Genomic DNA, 12513 nt, shown 5'->3' on the forward strand with positions numbered 1-12513 from the left:
AGCAAAACTTATCTTAACCCTTTAAAAAGAAATTTTAAAAATGGAAATGTGCTAAGCATTAGCATTTCAAGTTGGGCCAAAGGCAATTAAAAACATCCCCTAGTTCTGCATGCCCATCTCATGACAGCTGTTTCATCATCTACAGCCAAGACAGACTCAAAGACACTTGAAGAAACATGATTCTAAATTATAATTATCCCTCCCAGTTCTCTGCAGTTTGATTCCACCTACTGTACACTGCCTTTAACATACATTACAAGGGATAAAAAGAATGAAAGATACCAAACAAGGTGACTAGGCTTCACTATATGAAAGGAAAAGGCTGGAGTAGCCCACACTTCATAACACCTAAAACCATAGCTGTAAGCAGCATTTCTTAATAATTTGTGAGAAACTGAAATGGCTGTGCATTTGTATGGCCCAGTGGGGAAATTTGGGGATAAAATCTGTCAACCCAGTCTTTTAACAGGACCCTATAGCAAGTGAGCATCAGAGTAATCAGTAAGGCTAAGTCAGATGAACCACAAGTCTCCTTTTAGCTTGCTTACAGCTCTTGAATTTTCCACAAGATCATTTATTTTTCATTTGTAGCATGCACTCACAATAATTTTGAGTATCAGAACTGACATCAGAAACAATTGAAAAAAGTGAACAAAAGTAAACTCACACAAAGAACGCTTCTGCAGACAAAATTCCAGTTCACATCAGGCAGCTTCCTGACTAAACAATCAAAGTGATTGCCTTTACAACATAAAAGCCAGCCTACTTTGGCTCTGTCAGATCAAGAAAGGGTGGAAAACAGACCCTCCTGCTCCCAAGTCCCTTTGCAACCTCTTAGCACTCACTCTTCTTTCCAATATAGCTATGACATTTGCTGTATTACAAGAAAGTTGGACTCCAAGATAGGTAGGACCTATTACAAAAGATTTTAATATTACACTGTCACCTTCAATTGTACTGTCAGTTGCTGGTTGTCCCAACAGCTGACAAAAAAACGGAAGCTGTGTTTGCTCTCCCCTGAAAGACATCCTTAAAGAAGGATGCTGATACTCACACATCATCTGAAGCTTCTGGCTGACTCCCACTGGCAGATCCTACACAGACCACCCTGCTACAAAAACATCTGGGAGGTGAAGCTCAGGAGACTTGTTAAAACTGTGGTCTAGGCAATGCTGGCTGTCCTCCTGCCAAGAGCTCTTCATTCTGCAGCTAGAGAGTTTCACCCAACCTAGCACTGATTTCACCCTGCAGCTTGGAAGTGGCAGAGGAAGGTTAAAGGAACTGTCATAAATACTCTCTAGCTAATCCAGAATTACCAGACGAAGAGACTTCAAGATACCACAATTTATCTGTTTAGGTGACTGGAACTAGTCCAACAGCCATTCTAAGCATTTATGTTTCATAAAATATATGTAATAGTAGCATCTCCTATTCAAAACTAAAATAAATCCGTGGCTTCTTAAATCAATTTTGTTCTCTTATATTCCCTTTAATTTCTTCATTTCTTCCACCTCAGTTAAAATATTAGACAGAAACCATTCTTACTAAGAATCCCAAACATTCCTCTTCAGATTCTCCAGTTCCTTCTCATTTCAGTGACTCCACTCCACCATTTCACCTGTGTCTCCAGTCTCAAGTTTTACACAAGTTTTACTTCACTTACATGAAGTTCTGACTTCATGTTTTCCTGTTTCCCCTTTTCCCACTCATGTTCATGATCTCTGCTGTTTTTCAGGCTTGGGTCCTCCCCCATCCACTCCACTACCCACAAAACAATCTCAGCATTTTCTTAGGCCCACGCATAATTAAATTATTTTTAGTTGTGAAATAATCCACTCCTTTCTTTATGAAAAAATATCCCCTGCAGAGAAGAATCTTAAATTCACTACAAAAGAAGCCTCTTTTTGTATTTTCTGCAATGCTTAGACCAAAACCACAGGCCAGATCTTTCAGCCAAATGCATCAGTTCATATACCCATGCTGAACAGCAAACAGAATAAAGATGACAGATGGCTAAAATGAATTAACAGATTAAGAAATTAGGAGATTCCCCAATTATGGCTTGTGGAAACAAACATCCTTCATCACACATTGATTGTGACCCTTTGGGCACAAAAAACTACCTTATCTGAAATTACTTTATAGCCTGGGCTGCAAGTGCCCCTAGCAGCTTGGTAGCTACAATGAAGAAAGAATCAAACAAGAACAGATGGTAAGGAGCTACAGACTAGTTAAAATAATATTTATTTTTTTTTAGACAGGAAGTTACCTGAATTCCTTATATTGGAGCTGTTCATTTTGGAATCTTTGATGACCAAGTGCTTAATCCAAAGGGTGGGTGCTGTGATTTCTGAAAGAATAAAAATAACAGCCTTAAAGAAACTGCAGCAACAGGTAAAAATACACATGATAGTTACTCAGAATCATAGAATGGTTTGGTTTGGAAGGGACATTAAAGAACATCTTATTCCCACTCCTCTGCCATGGGCAGGGACACCTTCCACTAGATCAGGCTGCTCCAAGCTCCGTCCAACAAGGTCTTGAACACTTCCAAAGATGGGGAAGCCACAGCTTCTCTGGGCAACCTGTTCCAGTGCCTCACCACCCTCACAGCCAAGATTTTTTTCCTCATACCTAATCCAAACCTACTGTCTTTCAGTTTGAAGCTGTTCCCCCCTTGTCCTGTCACTGCATGCTCTTGTAAAAAGCCCCTCTCCAGCCCTCTTGTAGACTGTCTCCAGGGACTGCAAGGTGCTAGAAGGTGCCTGCAACAACCTCAACTCTCTCAGTCTCTCTTCAGAAAACAAGATGTTGGCTACAGTCATGCCTTAACTGATCTATCATCTTTGTACAGACAGGTTCATCCCCTGGTGAGGTCTTCCAACTCTTATGAACCACCATTTGTAAATCTTCCACAAGGTTCTCTCATCTTCCTGTTCCATAAAGTATATCTCTTCTGGCAAAACATTTTTTTCCCCCTCCAACCCCCACTTCCTGAATTCTCAAAAAGCCTTTTTCCTCAAGACTCAGAGATCACAAACATTACATTGGGTGCTATAGTATGTGCTGTTTCCCCCAAAGATACATATGAAACCCAGATTTTAAACAGTCAATCCAGACCTCTAACAGACCAAGAAGGTCTGGCCACAGTCACTTCCCTAAAACAAGCAACAGCAAAATCTGAAATAAATAGGCAGAGACATGAAGATATTTCTGGAAAGACTTGAAAGGAAGTCTGTTAAAGAAATAGGTTCTGGTTAGAAAAGCATGTCTGATGCACTAACCAAGACATCCAAACATAAATTTGTGGGGAAAAAAGTGCTTAGAGCACCTCCTCTGAGGTGTTATAATCAACTTCAAAACATATCTGGACCTGCCTTAAGCCACAGAAATGACATTACCTCAGCATTTGATTAGAACTGAGCAAAGCAGTACTTGCTACCATGGGCTACAGCACCTCAAGTGACATTTTTAGGACTGATATTTTCTGAAAAAAAATTCAATTTCCAAAAGAACACAACTTAAATAGTACATCCTGAGGTTTTTCTTAAGTTCTGAGCACTTTTCACATGAGTTTTCCTGTTCCCTTGTTGACATTTACATGGATCTGCTCATCAAAGGGAGAAGATGGCTGAGTAAAGAGAAACTGATTATAAATTACAAGAACATAAAAAAAAAAAAAAAAGAAAGAAAATTAAATTCTCCTTCCTAAATATTTTCAGCTACATTGATTGGCAGCATTATATTAATTGTGTTCAGGGCAATTTTTTTTTCACAAGGGAGTATAGGTTGAACACTGTTAAACAAACTTTTACTGCTGCTAGAATATCAAAAATTGCCTTATCTGCCAGTTTCACTACACTATTTTATCAATATTCAGCCATCACATGCTTCTATAAATACACATACCTACACGTTTTGATTTATGGACTATTTCTACTTTAGTGCTTCTCCCCTTCCTAGCTCTTACCCAATGTTTAATTTGAGGCAGTTCTCCCCAAAAGGGGCTTAAATTCCTAAATCTGGGATGCAATTTAGCTCTGAATCTGCACCATATGGACCAGATATGTCTACAGCTGAAAAAGGAGGGACAATCAAAGTCAATAGATGCTGAAGTATGGATAAAGGCCTGTAGAAATACAATGGTGTACATCTTTCAGTGATGTTGAAAGGTGCACAGAAAGGAATTCTGTGGAAAAAAAAAAAAAGAGAAAGAACAGGAAATTAATTCCTTGGAATCTACCATAAAAATGTATTTTCAATCCAGGTAACCTGGACATCTTTTTAGATTACAGACACCTCTGAACAACAGTTCTGTGGAAAGAGCAGATTCCAAATGAATTAGGAGGTGAAGTTTACCAAAAAGAAGAGATGTTTAAAGAAGATATCTTTAGGAAATTATTACACCTTGCACTTGGAAACTAAAGAGATGGTGAAAACCAAGTAACAGAGCCTAGAAGTGCAGGAGGGAATATAACTTTTCAAAACTATACCAAGGATATTAATAAAATACTCTTCAGCAGAGGAGAATCTTGTCCTAAAAAAAGATTCACTATTAACATCTCTAAGATCTGCATTATAATAATATGAAATAATTTTTAGAGAGATGGCTGTGCTATGATTCAAACCTTGGATGGGAGAGTTTAAGTTGTCTGATTTATATTATCTCTGGCACCACTCTGTTATGCCCTCAGGGAAGATGGTGGGGAGTGGGAGGGGAACTTATGCATGAAACGTGAATTTTCATTATCCTCTAATGTAGATGAAAACATGAGAAAGGTGAACCTTCATCTTAGAGATGTTGAAGTTTCAAGAGGTATCACCCATTTCAGGGGCAGATGAGTGCATGTAATGCCCTTTGAAAGAAGTCAGCCCCTTGTGTATGGAAGGTAAGAAACCAAAGGCAAAACATGAAAAAAAAAAATTACATTGGTATTGTCCCTTCGTGTTGATACCAGCTCCACCCTGGCTGCCTGACTTTGAATATACAGGTTTACAGGAACCCATCAGTTTTCAAATGCAGTGAGGTGGAATGAGATCTGAACTTTAACACCTTTGAATATATATGAAGATCTCAGACCCGTCAGGTGAATGGATAACTGTTTTGCCCTTTTCTGCCATTTGTGTCAGACACCAAGTACAAGCTATTCCTCCTGACAACCTACCCCATGACACCAGGAGAGTCTTCTTGTTAAGTATCACAACATGTTTGCTCAGTTAGGATAAAGGGATTGTACAGCATGACATCCTGAGGTGTCTAGTCCAACCTTCTGCTCCAGATGGGGTCAGCTTCAAGAATAGACCAGGTTGCTCAGGATTTTAGAATCACAGAATATCCTGAGCTGGAAGGGACCCTCAAGAATCACTCAAGTCCAGCTCCTGGTGCTGCACAAGACACCCCAAGAATCACACCATTAATTGTTTATTTTACAGCCACCACTGAAATCTACTCAGTCCTATTCTACTAATAGAGATGACAAAATACAGAGTGACAAACTTAGAAGAGATTATTCATCAGTGCATAGCCTGGTCAACCTGCCTGTCTGTCTGTCCTCCAGAGTCATAAGGGACACTGCTAGCACAACAGGAGGCCACTGCACTAGTCATGCTCTCAAAGTCTAAGAGTTAAGGTCTTGAATAATATACTGCAATTTTTTTGAGAGCCAATCTTCCATCATTCAGCCCAAGCCCATTTATCAGACTAGAGTTCACCTACAAATCAATGTGAAGGTTTTTGATTGAAAATGTTTTTCATTGAAGGTAGAATACCATTTTTTTCAGATTCTGCCCATCACCAGAAGAACCAGAAAAGGTGTGTTCACTATACCACTTCAAGAACTTTGTCCAGCTCTATTTGAGTGACCAAACTCTCCTAGAAGGAGCTTCTGAACAGGCTGTATTAACCACATCATCTCACTCCTGCATTCTACTAGCACATTCTTTCCTTTAAACATCTATGGGTACTCTCTCAGGGGAAAACATAAAGGTCAGAAGTTTGTGATTGCCAACAGTAATTTAATACAGCACCAGCTTACTTCCAGGAGGAACCTGCTTTTGATACAAACAAGAGAGAGAAAGCATGGCTTCAGTCTCCTTTGTTTATTTGAGTGTTTTTTCTCTGAGAGCTTTGCTGTTTCTTAAAGCTCACAAGAAGATCGTCAAAATCTACAGTCACTAAATACAAAGTGATAGGACTACAGCATCTTACCATTAAATGTGCTTATTTTAGCAACAATAAAACCCTACCACAGCACTTGTTTCTACAAGAAGGCAGGAAATATCAACAGAAAAGTACCTCCTACTCTTGCTCAGTAGTGTCCACTTCTGCCTTTGATCTACTTTAAAAAACAGATGAAGTACATCAGCCCCCTATGAAAATGCATAGGCTTTCCCTCGCTGCCTTAGGCTCTGCAGTTTCAGGTGGGTCACAGAGTGGTTCACACTTCAGCCCATAGCTTCACTGTAATGGTTGTGGGTTTAACCCTGTAGGAAACAGGCGCTACTTCCAAGCAACATGTAAGATACAAGCAGCTGCTCTTAGGCCCATTCACTACCAAAGGAGCACTATTCCCACTGGTATTTACGTTTGTAAGTGGAAAACGCATGAACCCTCTGTGATGACAGCCATTTTATCCTCATTTAAAGGCTTCCAATAGACTAAGGTCCCATATTCCCTCTCCAAAATAATACAATTGCAAGATTGCCTATTTGAGAAGCAAACTGCCTGGGTGGGCCATGAATTAAGTGGGCCCAGGACAATGACTTCATTTGCTTAAATAGTATGTGCGTCAATGAAAGCATTTGCTAAATAAAGAAACCTCCCAGCAATTTTCTCCCAAGTCAACATTCACAAGCTGTGGTTTAACATTACCCTTCCTTTTGCAAAGCTGTAACACACTGCAGAGGTTATGAAATTCCCAGTATTAGTATCATGAGAGTGGAGATAGGAAGGGGGTAATGACAATCTAAAGGAAGTGGCCACCTCTGATTTGATGCACCTTTTTTTTACTTGCTGGGACACACTTTTTCCTCCAAGATTATACTAGGAATCCGTTCAACTGGTGTTATTGCTGGATTCCAGAAAAGTGGGAAGGATGTAAAAGGATTAGGGAAAATGCCTGAGGTCCCAAGGGCACTCTAAAATTTGGATAACTTATGAGATTCACTGGCTTGTCTGCTTTGCAGGATAAAGAAAGCATTTGAACCATAAATCCTAGAGAAAAGGGAGAGGGAAATAGTTTTATTTTTGGTTATTTTAAGGGATGTTCTTACCTTCTCCATCGAAAATAGGTTGGGTTTCCATGGTAGGCGTTGGCTTCGAACCATCATCTGAATTGAGGGTTAGAAAGAATCGAAAAGAAACTACCATTATTGAGGTAAATACTATCTACTCTCCAGTACTGTTGAATGATTGGGATTTGTACATGGCCCGGCCAAGCCCAGAAGAGAGAGAAGACAGACAGAACAAAATCATTTTATGCTAAAAGCAATAACATTTTACATAAAATATGCATCAAGCACTTTTGGTACACTTAAAAAGCCTCCCCCTCCCTCCACAAACCACTGGTGTTTATCACCTGGTAGTCTCCCCAGAAGGCAATTAGCTGCCTTTTCAGTTTCAGGTAAGTTTAGTTTTACACAGGCCATTTCCTGAGACAGCAAATGTTCTGGAGATTGCTGTCCTATTGTATCTTTCTCCTCATCCCTTTTGTTCAAAAAGGGATTTTTGTTTTGTTCTTCTTCCGAAACTTACCTGTATGGAACTGGCACCAGCATTTACTGCAGAGCTGTTAGAAAGGGATGGTCAATAGCAAATTTTTTCATTTTTTTTTCATAATGACTGCATCAAGGTGTTCTCTAATTGCAATGTGGGGCAATGTCTTCCAACAGCAGAATTGTGGAGAAATAATTTCTCATGTATTAGGCTCAGGTGAGGCTGTTTTGACCATGACAGTATCTGATGAGTCATCTGTCCTGGACCTTATCTCAACTCACAAACCTTTGATACATTTTCTCCCCTATCCAGTTCCAGGGCAGAGTGATAGAGCAGCTTTGGTGGGTGCCTAGCATCTAGCCAGGGTCAGCCTACTACACCTAGGATTGGGCTTTTTTTTTTTACCTGTTTGAAATATAGAGACTTAAAACCTTCAATTTCTAGTAACTGTTCTTGGCATATGTTATTGGCAAGAAGGACACTAGGCAGCAAAGTGGGCAGAAATCTAAAATGTAAAGTTGCACAGTGAAAATCTGTTGGAAGGAGGAGTCCATGCCAGAAAAGCCAGGCTTCCATGACCATCAGATGGGACAGCCCTTCCTAGAGGAAGCAATAACTGCCCTTAGCCACTTACAAAATTAAGAGTCCACTGGAAGGGAAGGGCAGAGATGGAAAACAGAAGCCTATAGACTTTTTCCCCCCATACCTGTATTTGCAGTTTTTTAAAGTGAGGAAAAGCTTGAACACCTCTTCCACAGTTATTTTATGCATTTCCACCCAAAGTAGTCGAGTTCACAGAAAATAAAAACATGATGATAATTCCATTTCAGCCTCAGAGATACACTGAATCCACTGACAGAAATGAGAAAGACACCATGTTGTCATTTTCCTTTTCATCATTGTATTCGGTTTTATGCTAAATTGCAAGTGTAAGAAAAAATACTTGGAGGAAAAAATACTTACTATTCCTCCGTCAGCTCTTGTTTTGAGCTTTCCTCTTATTGGGCATTACCAGTAACCTGGATAAGCAGTATTTACTTTTTTTCAAGTTTGAGCAGCTGACTTGGAAATAATTCCTGAATATTGCTTAAATTACAAGGAGGAAAGTTTTGCCCTTTAAAGGCTCTTTGGATAGAAGTAAATAGCTGATCTTCACTTTTTATGTTAGAATAGGTTGCTCTGCTTCTGCAAGACTCCAAGAGCCACAGCTATGACTTGTTATTTATTTAGGATTGCACTTTACACTGTAACGAAGCAGTGAACAGAATGTAATTAGCATGACTGGCTTTACAGATTGAGAAACCAACCCAAAACTGCTGAAGACACAGAACAACTAGAAAAGTGAATAATTCTTAAGTTACACAAAATAGGAAGAGACCTGCTGTTAAAAAAAGACCAGTGCAATAGTAAGTTTCTTCTTGTTGTTCTCATGAATGCTTCTGCACCAAGTAATTACAGAACTGCTTTTCAGATTTAAAGCAGCAACCTGAAAGCCAACAATGGGGGAAAATTAGAAGTGGATCTGAGCCACGGCACTTGATCCAAATCATTATCTGAAATTTGGCAGAACACAGGACGTTTCAGGTTCAGGGCAATTCTTGCACATTCATGTATGTGCAAGGAACACAGCAGCAATTACAATTTGTCAAATACCTTCTTAAAGAAAGAAAATTTTGTAGCAGCTTTTGTATGAAGCTAGCCATTAAGCTACTGGAGAGTATTAAACAAACCCCTTGGTTCAAAGCTACTGTTGGAGATAATCTCAGTAAAATGGCTAAATGAACTACACAATCATTTCCTTACTGGATTACTAATGCCAAATTGTCACTAAGTCCACATTGTAGCAGCACCCAGCATAGTATTAAGGGGTTTGCAAATAAAAAGAAGTGTAATTACTGCCCTGTTGTTCAAGCAAGTACAGTTCTTTCATCACACATACAAGAAAAAATGCAATAGACAAAAGCACTGTAATTACATTAACCGTATTTCAAAAATCAAAAGCCAGGGATATTTCTGATTATTTTTTAAAGGTCACGAAATAGTCACATAAAAGACAAAAATTGCACTTCATTAAAAATACCATGCTCACTTCCCAGCTGCCAGCTTCTTACTCTAAACTACCAATTTTTTTTCTTAAACTAGAGAATTCTCAGTAAGACTCAGTGTTCCAAATTAGCTTATGTCAAGTTTCACTGCTGCTCCCTTTCAGCAGAAAAACCACCCTAGTACTCGCTTGCTCTTATTTGATTTTTCCTCTCTCTCAATACTCCATTTGTCACACTGAACATTTGTTCCACTGGCCTGTTTGTTCCTCACAAACAAGGCATAAGTTCTATTTTACATACCTGAAAGTTTTGAAAAAACATTTTGTATTCCTTAAATAAATATTTCAACATAGAACAAAACCCTGAGCTATTCCAGAGGCCTGAGGTCTCCTGTGATATTACATGAGAAGTACAGAATACTGCTACTTTGGGTACAAAGATAATGAAGTATGTTCACTGGGTACAGTCTCTTCCTCTCTTCAAAGAGCTGTTAAATTCCACACTTTCAAAAGAGGCATGCCACTGCCACAGTTCCTTATACACAGCATGTCACAGAGATTAAAGAGATCAAGTGTTACTTCCTAATCCCTCTAGATAGCAATGCTTCCAGATCAGGAACTCACGTAATTCCACACCCCTTGTTGCAGAATATTTTCAGAGTCTTGAGGAGGAGTTCTCTGACATACTTGTCTTCCAAGTTTTACTACCCAGCATGAATACCCTGTGTTCTTTTTCCAAGACCACTGACTACAGACAGTATCACCCAGGAGAATACCTCCTCATGGGACATTTTAAAGGTATAAAACTCCTTCAGTACGTGTCCTTTTCCTAGAGTACATTTGCAAAAGTTAAGCAGATTTTTCTGGCTCAATTGCTGTCAACTTTAAAATGGTATTTTTCTCTTGCTACAGGGTAAGAGTGAAACAGGCAGGTCTAAATTAGACTCCCTAAGCCATTTTCACATTAAGATACCTTGGATATAAACCAGAATTCCACTTGCTTTACTACTGTCAGAAGCTCATAAGCAAGAAGAGTTCTTATTGCATTTGACTGACAATGACTCAAAACAGGGACAATTACTTGCACATCCTGATCTACTACTAGTGCTGGGCAAGAGCTCTTTATGCTCTCATTAGAATACCCCTCCCCATGTCTTATCCTTGCAAAGCATCCACATCTGCGATGACTCTAGTTTACACTGGGGTTGAGGGAGAAGGAGACCCAGTTCATGCAAAAGACACCTCTTAAAGTGATCATTTTACTCTGACTGACAAGCACTAAGGCCATGAGCAACTTCAATTATGCCAGGACAAAAGTAAATGCCTTGACATAAAAATGCATTAATTACTATGGAAAAATCTGAAGTAAATGCCTGCTGCTGTGAATTACCATTCTCGACTCAAGCCACCTAATGGAAGCTGTAGAAAGGGGAAAATTTAGGAGATAAAAGTGATGTACTGAAGGTTGATGTTGCTGAGGGAGCACATAGGTCTTGGTCTGCTAATGTGATGACTCAAGTAGTCAGATGACTTGTGCAGTGAGTATATCTTTCTTAGGTAGGGATGTGATGTGGGAGGCTCATGTTGTGTTCTGACTGGAATCCATCAGGCAATCTGTAAACATTTCTTCCATTCTGAAGAGCACAGGTATTTATAGAGTCAATCATCCAGGCTTTATACAAAATCTAGTCTGTTTTCTAAGTAAGCCTATAGCTTGAAAATCAGTGGTTCCCAGACTTGAGTCAGACTGACAGAATAAGTAGATGACAATTTTAAGTGCATAGCTCTGGTCTGGGAAGAGGCTGCCTTATTCCAGTGTCAAGTGGTTCCTTCACTTACCATCATCTGGTTTTGGCTAAGTCATTAGAGAGCACAGCTGAAGCTAAATAGGCAACTTAGAGCACAGAGAGCCAGGTCCTGTTCCATGCAAAGCCAAACTTCAGCAAATCTGCCAAGCCAACAGCAAAGGAGAAGAGCTTTCCTAGGCTTCAGAACTCCTGAGAGACTCAAGTCATATATCTCATTCCTATGGCTTTAGTAATTCTTGTCAGATGAACAAAGGTCAATTAGGCTCCTTGTATCCATGCAGTTCCTGAATCTTGAAGATGCAGTTTTGACTTTGACATTTCTATGCATTACCTCCAGATCCAGGGTAAGTTTTTTTTTTAAAAAAAAAAACAAAAAAAACCCAAAAAGACAACAAAACTTGTGTTTGTGCTACATGGGGTTTTAGACAAGAATACATGTCCCTTCTAGTATTGCAGGGAAGGAGCAAATTTTTGCCTCAACCACAACCCTCCCCTGCATTAAATTAAACTATTTCAGCAAGTCATAATTAATTTAATAGTCTATGCAACTTTTATGTACAGACATATTACCAATATAAGTGCAGAAAGTTAGCATTCATGCAAAAAAAAATCTTACAATCTGGCCAATCAAGGTAAGTTTTTGCAAGCAGCTGAAATGGAAATACACCAGTGCAGATAGACTTCCCTGCCAAGTTTTCACACTCCTATCCCACAGAATCATTTAGGTTGAAAAAGACCTCTAAGATCATCAAGTCCAACCACTTCTATGCATGGAGATCCCACAGCTGTTAAGAAAAAAACCCCAACTTTTTAAACCAAATCAGCAAAAGCCACGTTCTCACTCTATTGCTTTAAGAAACAGCAGCAATGTGCTGCCTTTGGATATAACAACCCCCAAACACTTGGGCACAGACAAGCGAAGTTTTGCTTAAAAAGGGGAAAATGTG

The 12513-nt window shown here is 39.4% G+C and overlaps 1 protein-coding gene across 11 annotated transcripts in view; it reads right to left on the reverse strand.

Moving 5' to 3' along the window:
- SMOC1 (SPARC related modular calcium binding 1) overlaps positions 1–12513 on the reverse strand; it is a 160479-nt gene that overhangs the window by 38299 nt on the left and 109667 nt on the right. For 9 of the 11 annotated variants that reach the window (XM_088057977.1, XM_088057978.1, XM_088057979.1 and 6 more), the window contains 2 exons: positions 7273–7362; positions 2270–2350 (listed from right to left, as the gene is read on the reverse strand). In XM_088057977.1, the coding sequence (XP_087914103.1) occupies positions 2270–2350; positions 7273–7362 (171 nt within the window). The remainder of the gene's footprint in view (positions 1–2269; positions 2351–7272; positions 7363–12513) is intronic. The other 2 variants (XM_005522610.3, XM_088057976.1) reach the window with 2 other exon arrangements.

This window comes from Pseudopodoces humilis, chromosome 7 (assembly GCF_049639895.1).
Source record: "Pseudopodoces humilis isolate 2021_Gansu_Grassland_sample_001 chromosome 7, ASM4963989v1, whole genome shotgun sequence".
NCBI classification, from domain to species: domain Eukaryota; kingdom Metazoa; phylum Chordata; class Aves; order Passeriformes; family Paridae; genus Pseudopodoces; species Pseudopodoces humilis.